Genomic DNA, 23,087 nt, shown 5'->3' with positions numbered 1-23,087 from the left:
TCTAAATCAGAAAACAATAATGCATTTAAGGCACATATAAATTTACTCTTAATTGTTATATGATTACATTTCCTTCAAAATTTAACGTTTTTTCAATCTTTCTATTTACTAGTATTAGCTTACAACTCACATAATACTATATCATGAAAATATATATTTGAAACAAAATAGTAACACAACTCTAATAATACCTTCTACTCTTAAACTCATAAATGGTACATTCTTTAGGAAGCCCTAATTTATAAAATCTCTTCTTGTCATCACAATAATTATAAGTCATATAATTATCTTGCACCCATCTTAACTTCTCTAGTCCCTTCTCATCTAACTCCTCCACTAACCAAGCATTCTCAAAACTCGAATCGGGCCCACAAAAAGATGACCCGTAGGACCAAACACAAGCACTTGCCCTAAAGTTTCTATAAGAGGCAACAAATGGAGCTTTTGACCAATCAGTATGTACCCTTCCACCTTGTGTAGCCCAATCATCAGCATTCCATAAGCTCGAAAACACCCTCATTGGTTGCTTATTTGGGAAAGGTATACCAAAGGCTTCCATATTGTTAAACTCCCTAATAGGTATTCCATCCACAAAGAATATAATTCTACTAGGGTTCCATAAAATCGAGTAAGTGTGAAAATCTTCTCTCGGGTCAAACCATAAGTAAAATTGTTGCTCGCGATTCCCTTTCCCTTGACTAAATATATTTGTATGTATTGTATAAGGCTTACCACTTTGGTTACCCAAAAACTCGAAATCTATTTCATCATGATGGTTCGTTTCATTTGAAGACATGTAAAAAGTGGTAACAGTGCCAGCAGAATTATCAGCAACGAGCTTAATATTAATATCAATCTTTGCAAACAAATACTCGTTCTTAGATTGGAATCCTGAACCCGAGTAATTGTCTAAAGAAAGGGTAAGAAGCTCACCATTTTCATGAAACTTTCCTCTATGATCACCCCAAGTAATATCAAAGTCTTGAGCTAAGCCTCCTAGACTTTGTGTTTCAATTTCCATTTTAGGATCATAATGAAGTGTTGCTTCTTGAGGCATATTTTGGTTTTCAAAGGAATAAGAACTTGGTTGGTCTATAGATTGAGTTTCATACGAAAAAGGCAAAACGGTTTTGATATGATTAGATGGAAGAGATTTGTCATGAATTGATATTGAAGTTTGTAAAGTGAAATATAGACATAAAATCACAGCTAAACCAATGAAAGTATGAAGAGAAGATAATGAAGGTAAACATGATGAAGATGACCTATTCATATGTATGTGCCCTTTTCAAGTCAATATGATATATTTTTTTTAGAAGCAAAAAGGAAGAAACAAGTAGAATTTAAGGGAAATGGGAATGCAAGTGGTAGGAGACAGGTTTTCCTCAAAAAATTTGTGATCTTACTATATATAGTTGGTAAGGTGTACATTCGGATGTTTGGACGGATTTTAAGTATGATATCACATCAGATTTTAAATATCTTGATGATTTTATATGATTTTTATTTGCGGGATATTTTGGGTCGAGGTAAATCATACTCAATTTGAATTTATCGAGTTCATTTTGGAGAGTCTGATATATTATCATATGCGGGCAGAGCAAAAATATACAATAAATTTTACTGTTTATTCTAAAAATTAATTAATTAAATAAATCAAAAATAAAATAAATTAATGTAAACTCATATTTGAAGCCCTTTAATTTAAGAAATATATACAATTAAACACCTTACACATGTTCAGATAATAAAAAAAAAATAATGTATAGATTGTGACATAGGACATGGTTAGCACTTAGCACATAGACACAGAGAAAGACTAGAATTTGCAGACGTGTCATCGTCTACTGTATTAACCTAAAGACGTGCGAGCAGTCAACTAGCTATTACATGACCATAATCAATAATTAATGATATGACCATAATCAATACTCAGCTAACATGTCTCATAGAATATAGTTAGGTCAAATATTCTACATTAAATGACGACTCAAATCATATAAACACATAAATTAAAAATTATATCATCATCATCATATTTGATATGCCCAACTCATAGAAAGTCATGATCAGATCAAAATATGACAGAAGAAAAACAGTAAACCATTCTCTTATTAAATGGAAAAATAAATTTTAACTTTTAAATCGTATGACGCGTGACACTAGGTGGTGGATAGTTGGTGAGTTGGCCTGCCCTATCTAAGTTGTGAGTTGAACCATGATAGTAAAATACTTCATTCATAGAATGCAATTAGGTTGGTTATTCCAAAATTGATGAAAATTCAAATTATATTCAACGTGTAAGCTAAGAATACAATAAATCATAAAGAAATTGAAATAAATAAATCTTAATAAAAATGAAACAGAAAGAAATACAATCTGATAAGCGACAATCAAATTCAAATTAGAGTATTTTTCTAATTTTCTATGGTTGATTCTCAATTGGGAATATTATATGTCGTCACTCTTTTAAGAATATCATGATCTTATTTTTAATATTACCCTTACTTCATTCACATTGACATTATATATTCTTTCTAACTCTAACCGCTCGTTTGATAGTCGGTACTAAATGGTAAAAATGATAATGAAAAGTAGGAGTAGCCAGAGACGTAGTATCCGTATTTATTCTAATGTAACTTATTCGGTTTTAGCTGTAGTTGCAAGTGCTTACCCAGGAGAGTTGTATGACACTCACTTCTCTTCTTTGCAAGACCCATCTATTTGGGGTATATCTCAATGTGTTCCTTTTACACTACTTCATTATCACCGTTTAATACCAATAACCAAATAAATGATAATAGTACCAAAGAAAGTATCAATAAACCACTAATATAGGACTCAGAAAATAAGCATATCAGAGCACATCCCTCTTCGTTGAGGCATAAACCAGGAACCCTGCCTGTGGTACACAAGTGACCAAAAAGAGGATGAACGGAGAACAAGAATTTAAAGGTTGATGGGGAGGCTCACGATTTTGGCTTAGACATAATCCGATTATCCCACGACATAGCACTACGCCAAGAATAGGCTTCAACTACAATGGATTTACAATGACTAGCAACTTACAAGATACAAGCACAAAGCAAACGCGATACATTTCGTGGGCGTTACCATTTACATTGATCAAAACTTGGTGATTTTGGAATATGCCGCCTGAAAAATTCACCACATTTAACATACAAATCTATAAAAGAAGTGGCTTCTAACACAAATGTCCAACTCATCATCATCATCGTTCTAGCAACTATGATTTGGGGAGGGAAAAAAGACGGAAACCCATAACCATAAAAGAGGATGCAGCACACACGTGTCCAACTATGTCTGATTAATCTTAATCTCGAACTAATACTTTAGGCTCTTCTGTAACTTATGGAAAAAAGTCATTAAAGTTGAAGCTTTAAGCAACATCAAAGAAGTGAGCAACCGCTTCCTCTGGTGTTCCTACGAGAACACCATGTCCGAGATTTAAGATGTGACCTCTTGACCCTGCACATCTAACAACTCTGCAAAAGAAACCAATTTAATCGCCTTCTCGTTCAGGAAACTTAAAAGATACTAGTATACAGTTGCATAGTTTGAAGAGATAACCTATAAATTTCATTTGTCAAGGCCGGAAGGGGAGAAAACAAATAAGCCGGGTCAACATTCCCCTGCACACTAAATTCTGGTCCCAATCGTGACCTCCCATCAGCCATATCTACTGTCCAGTCTAGCCCAATCACATCAACTCCCGTTCCTTTCATTCTTTCAAGAAGGCCATCATTTCCGTTGATGTAGAGAAAGGGTGGTGTTTCAGGGCATCTTTTCCTCACAGCATCGACAATCTGCGTATTATAGACAGCAATACATGTGAAAAGATCAACCCAGATCAGATCTGACCAAGATCTTTCTAGAAACAATGGCACCAAAAAGGACCTTGTAAAACTCACAACTACACATGGACTGCTAAAAGCATCCAAGTATTTACATATAGCTATTTAATGAAACAAACCTCATAAGCAGCAACATTTTGAGATTTATCGATGCAAACACACCCTTCCTCCACAATTAGCTTAAATGCCCATATCACCCAAGTAAAAAGAAGTTATAAACAACTTTTACGCAATAAGGGAAAGTAAGGAAAAACAGAAGGGCAGCAGGCCTCTGTCTATCGATTATCTTTGTCAAACTAAATTGATCTGCCTGATAATATAAATGCCGCCCACAAATAAGCAGGACAATGTTTATTTGAAAAGTAAAACGCTTTAATGAGGTCATAGTAGATTAATAACAGAGGAAGCATCAAGTAACTGACAGAAAAAGAGAGGGATGAGGTAACTAATGTGCAAGATTTCAAGGACCAACAGTTATCCTGCTTCTAAGTTGAAATATGTATCATGCACACTTACCGTTACACAAAGCAATTTTCTTATAGCGACAAGATTGGACACTTTGAAGAACTATTTTAAGAAATTGTTCCATCTGAGGAGTTATGCAGTGACAGCTTCCATCATCCGCTGAGCAGTGAAGGGTTTTACATTAAAATTAGCTGACTAAATGGATAAAGAGAATCAACCACCTAACAGAGAACCTCTATAAATCCTGATGCACATTCCGTGTCCTTAGAATTAGCAAAAGCTCGTAGAAGCAAAAGCAGACAAATAAATGATGATCAACAGGTCACAATAGCAAAATTGAATATGAGACTTGCCTGTTTAATATATGGTTTCGACCAACGTTCCCACATATGAGGTGGGAGTTGTCCACCCCATGAATCAAATATTTGAATACAATGAGCTCCAGACTTAACTTGGTAAACTATGTATTCAGTGATTGCCTTGGTTAGGTGTGACAAAAGTGCCTCGAGAACATGAGGTGCTGTATGGCACATACTCTTTATCACAGTGTATGTGCGAGTAGTACCCCTTCCACTATATAGGTAGCTATAGTCCAAGGTGCACCCACAAAACCCAGAACTGCAGCCTTATCTCCAACCTAAGAGAAGGGATAGATTTAGAATCAGAAAAACTCATACAGCAGTAACAGCACAAACCATTAAAACAATTTACAAAAATGACCTACCTCATGGCGCAAAATTTCAAGAGATTCGCCTACAAAATTAAGCTTCTCCAAGTCAATTGCATGCAATGCTATCAAGGCAGCTTCATCGCGAATAGGAGAATGAATTAGAGGACCCCTGACTTCTTCTATATCAAAAGGAACACCAAAAGCAGGCAGAGGGGTGAGTATGTCAGAAAAAATTATAACCCCATCAGGACGAAATGCTTTCCAAGGCTGCAACGAAATTTCCACAATGAGATCAGTTGTCTCTGATCTCTCTCTAAATGATGGGTGTTTCTCTGCAAGCTTTCTGTAAACAGCCATATACCTTCCTGCTTGGCGCCTCATCCAAGCCGGAGGCCAACTAACAGGATGTCATTTTGCAGCCTTAACCAAGAGTGGATCTAAATTTTCAAAAATATGGTGAGAATTAAATTATATCAGTGTGTAAAGACACAAACACAAAAACGAAATTTGTCCACTTAAATCATACCAAAAGAAAGTCCTTGCAAAACCACTACTAGTCAATAAAGTTCATTCTTGCATTAACTAGAAGTACTGTTTGCAAGAGGAAACCCTGATGGTCAGCAGATGATAACATATTACAACTAAGTTGTCACAATATAAATATCAAGTATAGTGCAAAGATACGGTTTAGTTCACGGTCGCAAAACGAATTTCATGACCAGCACGGATGATTTTGCGGTCAATACGGCCTATATTTGGGCCACGATAAACTCAAAAACCTTTACATTGCGATATGGTGAAACGGCCTTGGTTTTGCAAAATGAAATAAGCTCAAATGGGATAGGTCCTCTCAGCCCGCTTTGGCCAGCTAGTTTATACTTTTGTTCTTCTAAATTTCCATTGAAATAAGCATGTTAGATAGAGTAAAATGTCTTATAGCTTAATTACTTGCTTTTGTCAAATATAATTTGTAAGAGTATGTCAACAAGCTAAAGCATCGAGCCAGCAGCCGGAGGGCCTTGTACAGCCCTTAACAATCCCAATTCCCAACCCAAGTGTGGGAACACATAACAATGGATTTCATCAGGGGTTACCCAAATCAGAAGGCTTCGACACTATTTTGGTGATCGTGGATCGCCTAACCAAGTACACCCATTTCATACAACTAAAACACCCTTTTACAACACTAACTGTGGCCGCACAATTCATAAGAGAAGTAGTCAAGTTGCACGGGTTTCCTTCCAGCATTTTCACAGAGACAAGGTCTTCCTAAGCATATTTTGGCGAGGGTTATGCCGATTACAACAGACCCAACTGCTACGCAGTACAAAATTCAATCCCCAGACAGATGGTCGAGATGGATACATTAGGCTGAATTTTGCTACAACACATTTACACATCCCATTATCGATCCATCCACATGACCCCATTGTTATGGTCCATTGCAAGGTATGATACTTGTCCCACGTCAATTGTGTATGCAATTGGTGTGGGGTTCATAGGCAATGTCTCTCTCACCTACTAGACTAGTCTACCTACTAGACTAGTCTTTTGGGTGAGCTCTCATTTTTTTTTTATAATAAATTGTAACTGAAATTGCAAATGAAACCACATTTTTGCACTATGAACCTAGATAGAAAGGGAATTTGAATTCTAAGTTTTCCGGAGAAATTATTAACAGAAAGCACAGGCAAATTGAAACTTTCCATAAAATCGTATTCTAAACAGGAATTGCTTCAGGACCATAATGTTAATATAATGACATTGTAAAAACAAAAACAAGAACTCAATAAACAGAAAAATGAAGCCCCAGCTATGATTCAATTCCACACACCCTAAAAAGTAAATATAAAGGGATGTACCATTAAAAAAATCAAAATGTGAAGGGTTCAAATCACAAAATTTCGCCTCACTATAGTGTTTTAGCCATTTTGAAGATTGTGAATTTGAAAAGCCAAATTAGCTACCAAATTATGTTACACCAGCACAAATACGTCCCATTCACATCTAGATTCTGTATTATCTTCAAAACCATATAAGAAATACTTGCATTCACTTGTTTAACTGATCGGCATTGAGTCATCTCGTCAATTACAATTATCAAATTAACAAAACAATCTTAGCATTTCACTAGAAATTCAACTATTATTAGACAAAAAACAATCTCCTAGACTAGACTATCAAATGAAGAGAAAGATTCCAGAAGAAGCAGCGCAAGCCTGATGGAATTTCTTGTAATTGGGGACGAAATTGCGATTGTGTTTATAGTTGACATTTGGAACAAAATCAAATAAAGAAGATGATTTCCAACCAATCCTTGAATGACAATCATTGCGATAAATCAGATAATAATTTGAATTTAAGATTTTTAATTGTGAGAGATTAAGAAGAAGAAAGAGGTGAAGTAGTAACAGACCTGGGAGTAGAGAGGGAACTAAGAACCATGGTGAATGGTGATGGTCTTCTTATCTTGTCTCTTTAATTTCAAACTCAAGATGTTCTCATTTACATTCAATATACTCACCACAATTTTCACTGCCAAAATAATTCTAGGGTAGAAATGTACATTCAGGTGTTTAAGCGGATTTTGAGTATAATATATTGTATCGGGTTAATTTTGATTTTTGAATATATTTTAACATATTATCAATCTGATTTTGATTTAACATGAAGGTTGTTTCAGTTCGGATCGAATTGTATTCTGTTCTAATTGATTGAATTAATTTTGGACATCTTCAAGAGCCTCTGCTTCTTGGGTCTCTTGGACCACATTACTCCTGTCTTCTCTATGAAGAACGGGTATAGGTATAGATTGTTTATCTTCTACCTTCAGCTTTCTATATACACTAGGTATGATGATGACACATTATTTTTTCACTCTTTTCATTCCCTTCCTCATCTTCTTCAATCAATTGTTTTAGATCCTTTCTCAACTACAATCGAATGATGAGGATTGTTCTTTAATGTAAGAGTTGGAACCTCATATTTGATGGGATCGTCAATATGTTTGATTTTCTTAGAAATAAAGAGGAACATTATATATACACGAAATTGCGTGAGAGTATTATAATCCTTATGCAACTTAGAGATCATTTTTCTATTATAAATATGGATTTAAAGAAATACCAAAAAATGATAATTAGATTGATTTGTTAATGATTATATGGATGCAATATTTGGAACATTAAAGATAATTTATAAAGTTAAATTAATTTTGTCTTAGTGAATGGTTTGTGAGTTTGATGCAATATTAGTTGTTTGCAAGGTTCTCATTGAGGAGTATATAGTGGATGCTTTGACCAAAAGAAGATCTTAATAAATAATGGTTATTTGTGAGGTTAATAAATCATCCTTATGTGGTAGGATGTAATAGGGTGAGAGTTTTGTTATTTTAATTTATTTTTTTAATTTGGTTTATTTTAATATTTTTTTTTTGTCTTTTTGTGGTGATTTACAAACACGGTTATTAATTAGGAATTTTTACTTTGACTAAACAATAAACATATTTCTCGATGGAAGTGTTAGTCAATCATATTTCATTTATGAGAATTGAGCATGAGAGAATGTATTTAGGTTATCAGTAACTCTCTTGAGAGATCATCTCTGTGAGAGACGGTCCCTCAAGTCTAGGCCCATCAGATTATTGGAATTAATAATAAAAAAAAAAGGCAGCCTCCAGCAGCAAACATTTTCCGAGGTAACTTACATATTCCAAGGCCATGATTGCAAAACTCATTGAAAACTGATGTAATGTAATCATTATCAAAACTTTTTTGATTTCTCATACATTAAAACTAAAATATCAAATTTAAATGAATATTCTCCGTCCATTTCGTTTTTCTTCATCTTCAACAACATAGATGAGTTCATGCAAGAATTCGAAGATTTCGTGACCCAGACTCAACGAGATTCATTTTTAAGAGACAGTGTAAGTAAGTTTGGTTCTATTTTCCTTCAAGAATTCAATAAATTATAATCAACTAAAAAAATCTGATGCTTCTCAATGTTTTTGGTGGGTCACCCATAGAGACGCTCTTTTACCAGTTTCTTCTGCCACTACATCGGAACATCCTTCTACCGTATCTTCTCTTCCTTGGAGCTTGTTTGTATCAGCACTCCGTGAAGAGTTTTTCCCTCTACATCTTCAGCGGAAGATGTTCGATGAGTATTCTCGGCTTACGCAGGGAACTCAGACCGTTCACCAGTACTACGTTCGATTTATGGAATTAGCTAAGTACGTGGACGACATGAAGATCGGGGAGAGATTTAGGGCTCAGAGGTTCTTATCAGGATTGAGTCTGGATATCCGAGAACGTATGAGGAACTTGGGGCACGAACATGTTAGAGATGTGTACCATGATGCATGTGAAGCTGAACGCCTATGGGATGAGCGGAAGGCCACTCAAGGGCTGAAGCGACGAAGGGAAGACACTCACGAGATATCACAGAGTGTTGGGGGTCGAAGATATTCAGCACCTACTCAATCACACCAGGAGCACCAATCTAGTTTTGGGAAATCGACATCGAGCACACCTCAGGATAGCAGAGTCACAGAATGTTTCCATTGTGGGAAGAAAGGACACAAGAAGGCTGACTGCTTTACGCTTTTACGAGAGCAAGGATTGATGAGGACTTCTCAGGGTTCAGAGCAGAGACCGACCGGTAGTCATGCTAGTGTGGCTCAGGATAGACGGCAGGGTCGACCGCAAGCATCTCTTGGGCACGGTTCGCAGAGTCAGGGGTCTGCTATGGGAGGCTTTTCCAGATCTTCTATTGGTGCACCAGTCAGTGACACCAAGGTTACAGGGAAGCTTATGGCTCTCAAGAGAGATGAAGCCGAGGTTACACCCGGAGTTGTGACGGGCACGTTCTTGTTCAACAACAAACCGGCATATGTTTTATTTGATTCTGCAGCATCTCATTCATTCGTTGCATCTCCTTAGTCTTTGTGAGTTAAGTTCAAGGACGAACTTCATTCTAAGTTAGGTGACATAGCTTTACAATATGTATGTTAGCTAGATATTTGAATATGTGTGCTTGAGACCTTAGTTTAACTTCGAGGACGAAGTTTATTTCAAGTTGGATAGAATGTAACATTCGGAAAAATTAATATTTTAAGACGAGTAAGTTTAAGATAATTATCAGTGCGAGTATGATCTTGAATACACATGACATAAAATATCCTTAATTTAATTTCTCTTCTTTTCCTTTTCTTTTTTTTAAAAAAAAATAAATAAATAAAAATTAAAAAAAAAAATAGAAACCCAGTTTCACGCATTCCTCTATTCATCATCTTCTTCATTTCTTCCCTCTTTTTCCTTTGTTTTGTTTGGATTAAAATACCTAAAATTTCTTTCTCTCTCTCACGACATTGAACTCAGCCAAACCCCAATCCTCATTCTTTGAAGCTTCCCATCGAATCCCAAATTAAAAAAAAAAAAAATGGCGGACTGAAAGTCCTTCTAACCTCAACTATGGCGCCACTCCTCTGATTTCTTCTTGAATCTCTTCTCCTTTCCTTGATTTTTTCAAAGGTAATTCATCCAATTTCTTGTTTCTTGAATTATTTCGAGTGATTAAAAACGCCTATTGTTACTTCCTCTGAAATTCGAAGCAACATCAATTATCTGTTCTTTGGTGTCTTTTCAAAACAGTCACAACAGGTGCAATCTCCTTCCTCAAAACAGGCCCTAAACAACACAAACCTTTCGATTTGCTTCTCAAAACAGGCGGTAAGCAACATCTTGGGTGGGACTTCGAAATTTCGATCCCATTGTCTTCGAATTCTGCCGAAAATAAGGGAAAACCAAAATCAATTTATGTTGCCTCTGAATTCTGCCAAAAATGATGAAACCAAATTCAATTTTGCTTCTGTTTTTAATTGTGCACCAAAATCCTTATTTTGCTTCTGATTCTTGTGAATTCCATTTCATTATGATACCTATTATTAGTGCTCATCAAGATCTTGTAGCCTCATGAAAGTGATATGAAATTTCAAGAATTAGTATGTGTATGCTTGTTCATATTGAATTAGATGGACTTGTGGGTTGAGATTAGATTAATGGATATGGAGATTTAAGATTGATTAAGAAACATTTGTTATTGATAAATATAGAACAATGTAAAGATGAGAACTTATTGTGGATTATAATTTTAGTAGAAGACTACTCTAATGATTTAATTTCCATTAGTTTAGTATTCTTGGATGTTTCTTTTGAATCTTGTTGATTGAAGAGTTAAATGTTTAAATTGGTGTTAATTAGATGAATTAATGGAGGATTATGGATGTGGTAAACCTAGAATGTTGAAAAATCTAGATATGGTTATGAACTTTACTTTATTATAATGTATTGAGGATTAGAACATGTACTGTTAAGATAAATAGGAATTCTAAAATATGACCTTAGTTTTATCTATAGTCATAGGAGGAGATGTAATAAGTTATGTGTTAGTAAAGTTGTATCGAACGCTCTTGAGTGATGTTATGATCTTGTTATTCTTCAGGAAACGATTTCTCTGCGTGCTCTTTCTAGTTGATAGCTGCGAATTGATCACGGCTCTTTGAAGCGTCGTCTTTGGTGAGTAGTAACAGTCCCTTAAAGGGTCTGGCCAGACTACTTTTTGTGTAAAACAGTTTTACTAAAGTTCTTTGAATTTGAAATTGTTGAGACAAATGTTGTTGTGAATGTTTATGCTGATATTATGATATGGTCAATGGATCGGGCTTGCGAGCTGGTCATTGACGAAGTTGAGGAACATTGTTCCCTGCTCCCTGTTTGAAGCGAATTGTCATTGAGATATTGACTAGCTTCACCCGAGAGTGACATAGCCTTAGAGCTATGGATGTTCCTCTCAACTAGACTCCCTGTGCGCACATAGATCTAGGAAACTGATGTTGCTTTTAAACCTATGATTTGAATTTCTGTGTTTTGTTGTTTTGGATTGTTACTTCTCATTCAGTTTAATTTGACCTTCTGTTGTTTCCATCTTTTAGTTTGATTACAGATCGGAACCGGTCGGGAACGATGGGTAGCGGTGATTGAATAGTGTTCCAAGGACGTATATTGAGTTGAGCACGTAGGAATTTGTGGACTTGTATTAGGATTTTGGATAAATGTAAATTTGATTTAGCTGTGTTGGTTATATGGGACTTATAGAGAACTGTATGATTATCCTTTGTTATTAGATATTTGTTTTGAGATATAGCTGAGTTAGTTACGTTGAAAGAGCTGGTGTCTCTTTACTCAAGTTTTGGAAGTGTGATTTCGGTTTCTTGGGAAACGAATCCAGTGATGACCCTGTTTACTCAGTCAACGGTAAGTCGGGTTGTTACAGTTGGTATCAAAGCCGAAACGTGAATTGAGGACCTTTGGATGGGTAATAAAGTTATGGGATCAATGTGCGGAGGAGAAAAGACATTAGGTGTGACAATAGAGATTTGGGTAGAAGCTAGTTGATGGGGTAACGTGAAGCGGACGTTTTATTCAAGTATCGTTTTATGGAGTTTCATACGCTCATGTTTGTATGTACCTTCATAAGCTATGTATTGCTGTTAAACGTAAGATCTATATTTGATTGCGCACGTGCAGAAATAGATGAGTATCATATGCCACGACCCGAGAGTCATGGGAATAGAGTAGAATCTGGGAACTCCCATGACTCTGAGCGTACGGTCCCGTCACGTGAGGCATCTCATGCGCGATCTGAACCTACCGAGACCTCTACACCTGTCGTTCCGGCTGCTATCACAGTCGAACAGTTTGAGACTATGCTTAAGATGTTCTACACGCAGCAGCAACAAAACCTGCTTCTACAAAAGCAAGTGCTTCAGACTCTTAACGATGGTTCTTCAAAGGGTAGTTCTGGGCACGATCTAGGGGCGTCACAAGCGGAGGGTATTCAGAGGTTGGCCCCTAGGAAGTATGACGGTCAGGGTCCTCCTACTAGACTAGACGATTGGATTCGAGAGATGGAGAAGATATTCGCGATACTGAAGACTCCCGAGGATATGAGGGTAGACTTAGCGGTACATTACCTCACCGGTGACGCTGATACTTGGTGGGTCACCCATAGGGACGCTCTTTTACCAGTTTCTTCTGCCACTACATCGGAACATCCTTCTACCGTATCTTCTCTTCCTTGGAGCTTGTTTGTATCAGCACTCCGTGAAGAGTTTTTCCCTCTACATCTTCAGCGGAAGATGTTCGATGAGTATTCTCGGCTTACGCAGGGAACTCAGACCATTCACCAGTACTACGTTCGATTTATGGAATTAGCTAAGTACGTGGACGACATGAAGATCGGGGAGAGATTTAGGGCTCAGAGGTTCTTATCAGGATTGATTCTGGATATCCGAGAACGTATGAGGAACTTGGGGCACGAACATGTTAGAGGTGTGTACCATGATGCATGTGAAGCTGAACGCCTATGGGATGAGCGGAAGGCCACTCAAGGGCTGAAGCGACAAAGGGAAGACACTCACGAGATATCACAGAGTGTTGGGGGTCGAAGATATTCAGCACCTACTCAGTCACACCGGGAGCACCAATCTAGTTTTGGGATATAGATCCAGTGATGACCCTGTTTACCCAGTCAACGGTAAGTCGGGTTGTTACAGTAATAGAAGCTTGAACTAAGATGCGGTCTTAGGAGGAGATGCAATGAGCTATATGAACCTAGTTTGTTGTATCGAACGCTTTGTTGTGATGTTATGTTTGTTATGCTTCAGGAGGCGACGTCATCGAGGAAGCTTTCTAGTTGATAGCTGCGAATCGATCACGGCTCTTTAAAGCGTCTTGTTGGTGAGTAGTAGCAGTCCCTTAGAGGGTCTGATCAGACTATTTTCTTGAAAATAAACTTTTTACTAAAGCTCTTTGAATTGGAAATTGTTGAGACAAATGTTGTTGTGAATGCTTATGCTGATATTATGATATGGTCAATGGATCGGGCTTGCGAGCTGGTCATTGACGGAGTTGAGGAACATTGTTCCCTGCTCCCTGTTTGAAGCGAATTGTCATTGAGATATTGACTAGCTTCACCCGAGAATGACATAGCCTTAGAGCTATGGATGTTCCTCTCAACTAGACTCCCTATGCGCACATAGATCTAGGGAACTGATGTTGCTTTTAAACCTATGATTTGAATTACTGTGTTTTGTTGTTTGGATTGTTACATCTCATTCAGTTTAATCTGACCTTTTGTTGTTTCCAACTTTTAGTTTGCCTACAGATCGGAACCAGACGGGAATAATGGATTAGCGGAGGTGATTAGTGGTTCCAAGGATGTATATTGAGCTGAGCACTTAGGAATTTGTAGTTTTGTATTAGGATTTTGGATAAATGTATATTTGTTTTGGTTGTGTTGGTTATATCGAACTTGTAAGAATTGTATGATTAGCTTGTGATTTAGTTAGATGTTTGGTTTGAGAATTAGCTGAGTTAGTCACTTTAAAGAGCTTGTGACCCTTTGCTTGAGTTTTGGAAGTGTGAATTCAGTTTCTTGGGAAACGAATCCAGTGATGACCCTGTTTACCCAGTCAACGGTAAGTCGGGTTGTTACAGTTCCATTAAATGATGAGCATACTCAGCTCGAGCATGGCAATGGAAGTAAAACTAGTGAACACAAAGGTTAGTTTTGCTTTAATAACATATTATTCAAGTTGGTTACTGTAAATTGGACGTAAATAAATTTCAAGGTGATATTTAATACTTACAAGTTGGTATTAGATATTATTCATTATAGTTTATGCAATAATTCGAAGATTTTTTATAAGTTGGCATTAGATAGTTTACAGTTTGGCATTAAATAGTTGTAAATTGGTACTAGATGCTATCCTAAATTGACACTAGATAGTTTTCAAATTGGGATTAAAAAGTTTTCAAATTGGCATTAGATAGTTTAAACTTGGCATTAGATGCTATCCTAAATTGGCGTTAAGTAATTTTCAAATTGGCATTATATAATTTTCAAATTGGCGTTAGATTGTTTCAAATTGGCATTAGATGGATTTCAAATTGGTATTAGATGGTATTCAAATTGGCATTAGGCCGGTGCTATTTAAATTGGCATAATATATTTTCAAAATGGCATTAAATAGTATTCAAATTAGCATTAAATAGTTTTCCAATTGACATTAGAGAGTTTTAAATTGGTATTAGATAGTGTTAAATTGGCATTAAATGCTATTTAAATTGACATTAAGGATAGTTTCAAATTGGCATTAAATAGTTTTAAATTGGTAGTAAGGATAGTTTTAAATTGGCATTAGATAGTGTTAAATTGACATTATATGCTACTTAAATTGGCATTAAGGATAGCTTCAAATCGGCATCAAATAGTTTTAAATTTGCATTAGATAGTTTTAAATTGACATTATATGCTAATTAAATTTGACATTAGATATTTTACAAATTAGCATTAGATAGTATTCAAACTGGCATTAAATAGTTTTCAAATTAGTTAGTTTTAAATTGATAGTAAGGATAGTTTGAAATTGGCATTATATGCTAGTTCAATTGGCATTAGATAGTATTCAAACTGGCATTAAATAATTTTCAAATTTGTATTATGTGGTATATAAATTGGCATTAGATATTCCCAAATTGGCATTAGATTTTTATAAGTTAGCATTTGGTGCTTATGTATATTTGTGACAGGATGTAATTATGACAAGCAACTACAAGTCATCAACCATGACAGAGATGACAATATTACAACGAACATTGATTATGCTAACCCACTTCAAGTAAGACGACAGCTAAGTGACCTTACAAATGTGGATATATACGGGACACTTACAATAACATAATCCCAATTTACACAGATAAAAACACCACTTACAGTAACCTATCTCCAACTTATGATATACATAATCCCAATTTAAACAATCTTAAAAACATCACTTAGAATAACATGATCTAATGTCAACTTGTATTGGTTTGAATGCCAAATAATACATATTTAATGCCAACTTATATATGTTAAACCCCAATTCTTAAAACAAACATTTAAATATTTATTGCCAACTTATTTTTCAGATGCACAGTTATTTTGACGATTTACATGTTCTTAATGCCTAATTACATGGTATCTAATGCCTATTTACTAAATATTTAATGCCTACTTGAACCTTAAATATGTAAGATATGTACAACAATAAAAATGACAAAAAACTTACATCTATTGCCTTCCTCTTGATTTCTTCGTCAGTTTTCCATCTCTCGTTGAGTTGGTAACTCACCAACCTTGTCGAAATCGGTTCATTTAATGGCATCTCCTAGACATGCTCTTCTTGTTCATCAATTTCCACTGCCCTGTCAGGCAGTGGCATCTCTTTAACTGACAGGTTCACACCCTCTGCTTCATCAACCCCCTGTGCAATCCCCTTGCACCAGTCGCTGTACTGGTGCGTGATTGGCAGTCCCTTGAGCGTGATTATCGCTTTTCCAAAACCTGCAGCCCTTTCAGCCTCAAATCTAGTTTTTAGGAGCTTCTCGCTCAGATGCTAAACTAGGGGCAAAGACCTAGGATACGGTCTCCCCTGAAAAGGAAATCTATAACAGTAGCAGACAAGTAATACAAGCACACATCCATTAACAAAATTAATGCGATTGTCTCCGTTCACACGACGTACAGTGTCACACAAACTATCTAAGGTGAAAGAACACCAATCAAAGGAATAAATCAAAGCGGGATTAAAAATAGCAGAATACAATGTCTTCCTGATCTTGAAATCAGGAAGAGGGGCTAACAAAATATAGACAGCATACAACACAAATAGTTTTTTAAATTCATCCCCTCCATCAGGGTACCTCATAAACAGGTGAGGAAGATGTTTCGCCCTCATTGCGTCTGGATTAGGAAACCCTAGAGTTTAAACCCATGCATCATACCCGTTTTCATGGGTGCAGGCTTTTATTTTGATTTGATTTGTTGGATTTAGCAGCAAACCAAATATATCATATACATAATCAGCGTTTATGACGCATCCTCTATTGTTGGGTATATTCTAGATCCGGTTAACATGGTCAAAGTGAGCAACAAGGAATGATATAATGCCGAAAGGTATTTTACCGCACTTGACCTTCAGCAATCCAGAAAATCCGATGGAATTAACATCACAAATTTAAGTCGGAGTGAGAGTAAATTCTTCTTTACCATTACTAAGGAAAAGATGTGGTTTGCAGTTTGTGTAAATAGCTCTGTTAACATTGCATACAAAATGGTAAACAATAAAAACTTGTATCATACTAAATCTCAATTTACATTAAGCTCATGCCAATTTATAAGTTGTATATTGGCAATTTACACTGATCTAATGCCAACTTATATGACGCTAAACATGCATTTACAATATATTTGTAACAATATATATCATACAATTTATGATATAATAAATATCAATTTACATCAACTAATGCCAAAATAATACATATTAAATGCCAACTTACACAGATTAAAACATCACTTAGAAGAACATGATCTATTGTCAACTTACAATAACCTAATCCCAACTTACAATAACCTAATCTCAACTTATAATAACCAAATCCCAACTTACAATAACCTAATTCTAACTTACAATAATCTAATGCCATTTACACTAACAACCTAATCGCAACTTACAATAACCTAATCCCAATTTACACAGATTAAAACGTCAATTAGAGTAACATGATCTAATGCCAACTTATATTGTATTAAATGTCAAATAATACTTATTAAATGGCAATTTGTATTAATGACAACTTATATAAATATTAAGAGAAAACTCTTATTATATTATAACGAATTAAATGCCAATTTACAAAACACTAAAGCCAATTTATAACATATTAAGTTTCGATTTACATAAAAAAAAAAATAAAAACCCCCAATTTACAAAAACCCTAATTCACAAAAAAAAAAACTCTCATTTACAGTAAATCTAATGCCAATTTAGTCAAATGTAAAGTCGATTTAAATATAAAAATTTTTTTTACTTACAATCCTTCATTTCTTTCCATTTTGACGTAGCATAGTTTAGCCTTCATTCTTTTTGGTTTTGGGCTGGAACCTTGTACATCACCACTCGTTTCCGGATTTTGGTCTAATCTTCTCAAATTTTCCATTGCAGATGCTAGGTTTTGTTCACCATTCATGTCTAAAATCAAAAAAAAAATTCGATTTTAGTTCATTAAAGAATAAATTTGGTTAGTAATGGAATAAAACACTCTAAAATGGCGAAAATGAAGAAAAAAAATAACCACGAAAAAATAACCAAAATCGCATGTGAAAATAAAAAAGAAAAAAAAAACTATAATTTAATCATACTTGGTTGTAGTTAAAGGAATTACGAGAATGTCTTTGCTTGAAAAAAATGGCGAATGGCGAGCAAAATGTTTGATTGAAACTGAAATAGGAGGTTTTGGATATGAAAGGTTTTTTTAAAAAAAAACTAATGATTACAGTTTTGGGAGGGAAATAATGCATATTACAAGGGGACAAAATCAATGATGGGTTGCAGTTTCCAATTACATCCTAACCTGACATAATTACACCTAAACTACCTTAATTACTAAAATTAATTTTATTTCTCTTTTTTTTTTAAAATTGGGCCAGCCCATGGTTGTCAATCATAAAGTCATGATGTTTTAGTTTTGTATTTATCTATGGGTAAATTTTAAAAAGTGGTAATAATTGAAGAGGGAGAATAAATTGTGTGGTTGAAAAGGGAGAATAATTGAAGAGGGAGAATATATGGATGAGATTAAAAGAAAGTGGTGAACCAATGTGCAAAATTAAAAATAATACAAATTAAATAAAACGGACCAAAATGAAAAAATAATGCAAATTCAATAGGATGAAGGGAGTAATGTTTATCAACAAAAATTGCTTATCTAACCTTGCTTCATATTAGATAAATGTCCAAATAATTTATGGAAATTATTTAATTAAAACATTGTGAGAGTGACGAAGAGATAATATAGGGTAGACAAAGTCTAAATGGGTCTCAAGTTATCTTTTGATTTTGGTTTAAGTCATGGTAGAGATTTCAAAACTTTTATTTTAGAGATTTTCACGTTCAAAATAAATCTGATGATCAGATATTTATTCAAAATAAATTTAATGACCAAATATTTATCTGATTAACCGAATTCAATTTTACCTTAAATCAAAAATGCATTATAATTACATAAAAAATAAAATGTACACAATATTCAATTTTAAAAACCAACTCAAAATCAACTAAATAAGACGGAACACCTCTATATGCTGACATACTAGATTATCCAAAAGTATTTGAATCAAACTATAGGCAAGAAAACTTTTATACCACTACAAGAAGCAAATGTCATGTCACACTCCCCATTTAATAGAAGTATTTGTTTTTTTTTTTTTTTCATAATTACATTGAATACCTTCCCATAAGAAGGGGAATAACATATACTCCTACAAATTACAAGCCCAAAGCACCAAGGGGTGTTTTCCCTTGACCAGCCTCAAAGTAAAAAATAAGCATAGCCAACATAGCTAATCTAGCATGCTTAATCTCAGCCAATTTCAACCTTTCAAGCTTTTCAGTATCAGGAATATACTCCCCATTTTTAATACTTCCTGCTAAGCTTAATGGGTCAAAAAATTTGCCACCAGGGTAGCCCTGTTCACCAGTTGCATTAGCGAAGTTTTCAGCTGTTTTAGACCATGGTGTGGCCCATTCTACTGCTTGGGACCCTTGGTCAAAGAAATCTACCCATCTTTTGCTCTCCACCCAACCCATGAGAATGAGTTGGGTGCCGAGCAATGTCCCGAATGAGAAGGGAGCAATGGCCCCTGGGTCTGCCCCTGCTTCGAACCATGGGATTCCGCTCCAGGCTTGACCTATGAAGATCCCTACTACTGCTAGCATGGCCCATCGCCCGTGGATTAGCTCGGCTTCTCTGTACCATTTTAGGAATGCTGGGTCTTTTCCAAGACCTAGTGGGTCGAATCCATAGTCCCCTGGGAGTCTGGATTAATACCAGAAAATTAATTAGCACAATTTTTCGTATGAGACGGTTTTGTTGTGAAATAAACCACATACATTGGTTAAATAATTCAGTAACACAAATTATTAGTATATTGACTTTTTATTTTGAGTTTGTCTTTTAAAAGAGTAACTCATTAATTAGTTGAATTATGACTCTTCAAAATATAATGTTTAGTAAATAGTTTTTAGTTAGTTGAAAATTAATTGGTTTCTTATTGCAACTTTGGTTTATAAACTTACTTTTTCTCCTATAAAAAGTCTATAATGAACATTTATGAAAGATTTTCATAACAATTGGCTTTAACCGCAGCAAATTAGCTTAGACTTTAAATTGGTCAAAACAATTTCGACTAAAAACTATTTGTTAATGAGACTCATATATGCATATCATTTGCTGACACTATGTATTTTTAATCCTATCGATTTAAAACTTTGGCAAAATCAAATAATAAATTGTGAAGCCTCAACGATCAACTTAAATTTTGGTTGAGGGTTCCATTAACAGTAAAAACAATAGAAAGACAAATCAAATAATTCCTCCATTCTGAAATAATTATACCCGATGACATGTTGTATAGGAAAATATCACATTCAGTAGCAAGTATAATGAAACAGAGGAAGTATTCATTTTACATAGAACTAAGAGATGTTGTGCTTGTGTATTCAGGCATATGCAAGATATCTGACCGGAGAGTAAAAGAAAAACTTACGAGCCATCGAGCCACTCAGGATCAATAAAGTTACCACCACCACGAACAGCCGGAATCCAAGACTTCTTAGGAGAAGCAGCTGCTGCAACCACCACCAACCTCCTTGTAGAACCCCCAATCTTGCTATTAATTGTAGCAAAACTAAACAAAGCTTCACAGCTTTTCTTTCCACCACTTAAAAATGGTGAAGTAAATCCATTTACTAGTGTTGTAGCTGATGTTGCTCCTGCCATTTTCTTGGGTCTTGACTCTTGGGTGTTGTTGGGTAATTAGATTATAACTTAGGTTTGAAAAGTATGGTTTTGGGTTGTGATTTTATGAATTGGTTTGTGGGGTCAAGATATCAAAAGAGATTAGATTATAGGTGCCAAATAGGATTAATGAAATCTTGGGAAGATATGTAATATCTTTATGGATATATGATAGATAGATAAGAAGCCAATCACATTTTAGATCTCTTCACACTTGTTCATTCTCCCTATGTTCATACCCATTGACACAATTTTTATTTTTATGTCTTTTTAACTTTGTAATATTTTTATTTTAAATATAAATTATTTATATGTGATGATTTTATTAAGAGATATGTCTTATTTATGGGTTAGATAGTTTATATTATGCAATATAAGCTCTTTATTTAAGTTCATCTCACCGAAAATGGTATCTTATAAGAGTAGTTCATTTTAGTATGTGTTCTTTCATTTTCTATAATTATTAGGTCTGATAAAAATTGACTCGACTTGCTAATTTGACTTTAATTTAACCCAAAATAAGTGGGTTTGGGCTAAATTTTTGATCCAATTAATTAAATGAATTGACCCTATATGATATGTTTATTAAATGAGTTACGTTTATGTTAAAATTTTAAATATGAAATAAAAATATAATCTATTTAATTAAAGGAGTTAATTAAGATTTAAATGCATAAGTATAACCTAAACTTAATTCATATAATATTTTCTTAGTTTTCATAGTAAATAAAAAAAAATAACTTATAAACGAAAAATTTTAAAACTAAGGCCTAAAAAATTAGATGTAGTCGATGTTAAAAATCAAAAAATGAAAACAAAAAACTTTAAATGGGTCGAAATCAGAACGACCTGATATGGGTTGTGATTTTCGATCCAATTAACTTATCAAGTAAGATTTAAGGGCTTTTGACCTGTTTATATATGATATGAACCAAACTCAAACCAGACCCAACCTTATCTATTTGACTGATATAATAATTTTTGTTTACGAATCTTTTGTAATTTTCTATTACTTTTAATTTTATTTTCAAAACAATTACTCCCTCTTGTTCATCCTAATAGTCTCATTTGACTTTTGATACTATTCGTCAATTACGATTAATTTGTATTTTATTCTAAATTTATTAATTATATCATAGTCAAGTGGATTCTTATTTAATTCGTTTCAATTTAAAGATCATTAACTATTATTTTTTACAATTACGCAATTAAAATATCAATAATTACATACACAAATATACCCGGTTAAATGAAATTATTACAATGAGTGGGAGGAATCTATCATTGCAAATTGTAGCAATGTCTTAAGGGACTTGGGGAGTATTATTTACAACCACGCGTACTTCTTTACTTTTATTTTGCTTTCAGTTGTCACTATCTTTGTTTTGTTTGTTGGCACTTGCCACAAGTATATTGACTCTTGTCTGTATAGTCGGTTGTTAAGTTAAAAAATGTTTTTTTTATTTTATTATATTTTACTTTTTACACAATTTAATGTATAATTTTGATCATTTATATCTTAAATTATAATTAACTCAAAATTATAAAAATGAAATATGTGATTAAAAGATTTAAATAAGATTTCACTTGACTATATTTCTTCTAATATAATAGTCACAGTATATAAAATAAGCTTGAAAGATTAATAAAATTTAATGTAGCAATACATAGAGTATCACGAATGTAGCCGTTTAGCCTTTTTAATAACCTTTGGCTTCTTAGCCTATATTTTCTTAATAAATAGTCAATAATTAATATTTAATTTTATGAAATATCTCTTTAAATAGTTATTTTAGACAGATGGCTTAAAATTAACAACAATTAAGATTTTTGGCTAACCAAATGAGTCAACTAAAATAATCCACAACTAATAATTATTTGCCAAACACCCGGTGTGAGATAGTTTGAACATAAGTAAGGTGTTAACCTTAGTTTTGCTACTATCTCATTTTTCCTTTTAAAAATGCTTCAAAAATTTTGTAAAGGTTGGATTTTTTTAGGATTAACAAAAATCCAATTTTTAAAAGATGATCAATTAGAGGCTTAAAGGTGTGATTTTTAGAATTAAATTATCTAAAAATCTTCCCATACATGACCAACTTTCATACT

General features: G+C 34.3%; 4 protein-coding genes across 10 annotated transcripts; 1 reads left to right on the top strand and 3 right to left on the bottom strand.

The window, feature by feature from the left end:
• Positions 1 to 35: 35 nt before the first annotated feature.
• LOC130823417 (xyloglucan endotransglucosylase protein 7-like) lies at positions 36 to 3,227 on the bottom strand. Its single transcript, XM_057688037.1, has 6 exons — positions 3,170 to 3,227; positions 2,974 to 3,064; positions 2,808 to 2,898; positions 2,675 to 2,755; positions 1,803 to 1,857; positions 36 to 1,284 (listed from the first exon to the last, which is right to left on the bottom strand). Exons 1-6 carry the CDS (start codon positions 3,225 to 3,227, stop codon positions 182 to 184), a joined length of 1,479 nt encoding a protein of 492 aa, XP_057544020.1. The 3' UTR covers positions 36 to 181.
• Positions 2,445 to 7,519, bottom strand: LOC130824340 (uroporphyrinogen decarboxylase 1, chloroplastic-like). Its single transcript, XM_057689306.1, is given in 5 exon segments — positions 2,445 to 3,506; positions 3,592 to 3,827; positions 4,694 to 4,908; positions 4,911 to 4,977; positions 5,065 to 7,519. Coding segments are annotated over 5 exon segments (951 nt in total). The 5' UTR covers positions 5,392 to 7,519; the 3' UTR covers positions 2,445 to 3,400.
• Positions 7,520 to 10,273: 2,754 nt separating this feature from the next.
• On the top strand, positions 10,274 to 17,266 carry LOC130824337 (uncharacterized). 7 transcript variants are annotated; one of them, XM_057689300.1, is made up of 5 exons: positions 10,290 to 10,544; positions 10,665 to 10,742; positions 11,515 to 11,588; positions 12,005 to 13,811; positions 14,228 to 17,266. In XM_057689300.1, the coding sequence occupies exon 4, from the start codon at positions 12,509 to 12,511 to the stop codon at positions 13,574 to 13,576; it is 1,068 nt and encodes a 355-aa protein (XP_057545283.1). In that variant the 5' UTR covers positions 10,290 to 10,544; positions 10,665 to 10,742; positions 11,515 to 11,588; positions 12,005 to 12,508; the 3' UTR covers positions 13,577 to 13,811; positions 14,228 to 17,266. The 7 variants fall into 7 exon arrangements, 6 of the variants coding, with proteins under 6 accessions (XP_057545283.1, XP_057545286.1, XP_057545288.1 ...); XM_057689303.1 differs by having other exon boundaries at positions 10,290 to 10,742; positions 12,005 to 13,608; positions 13,739 to 13,811; XM_057689305.1 differs by lacking the exon at positions 10,665 to 10,742 and having other exon boundaries at positions 12,600 to 13,811.
• A 2,106-nt stretch (positions 17,267 to 19,372) lies between these two features.
• On the bottom strand, positions 19,373 to 21,202 carry LOC130824336 (chlorophyll a-b binding protein CP24, chloroplastic). The gene is made up of 2 exons (XM_057689299.1): positions 20,728 to 21,202; positions 19,373 to 19,997 (listed from the first exon to the last, which is right to left on the bottom strand). The coding sequence occupies exons 1-2, from the start codon at positions 20,958 to 20,960 to the stop codon at positions 19,448 to 19,450; spliced, it is 783 nt and encodes a 260-aa protein (XP_057545282.1). The 5' UTR covers positions 20,961 to 21,202; the 3' UTR covers positions 19,373 to 19,447.
• Between the last annotated feature and the right edge of the window lie 1,885 nt (positions 21,203 to 23,087).

The sequence above is a fragment of the Amaranthus tricolor genome, chromosome 9, assembly GCF_026212465.1.
Source record: "Amaranthus tricolor cultivar Red isolate AtriRed21 chromosome 9, ASM2621246v1, whole genome shotgun sequence".
NCBI lineage: Eukaryota > Viridiplantae > Streptophyta > Magnoliopsida > Caryophyllales > Amaranthaceae > Amaranthus > Amaranthus tricolor.
Note: the sequence above shows the minus strand (reverse complement) of the source record. Positions and strands in the feature narration are given on the sequence as shown.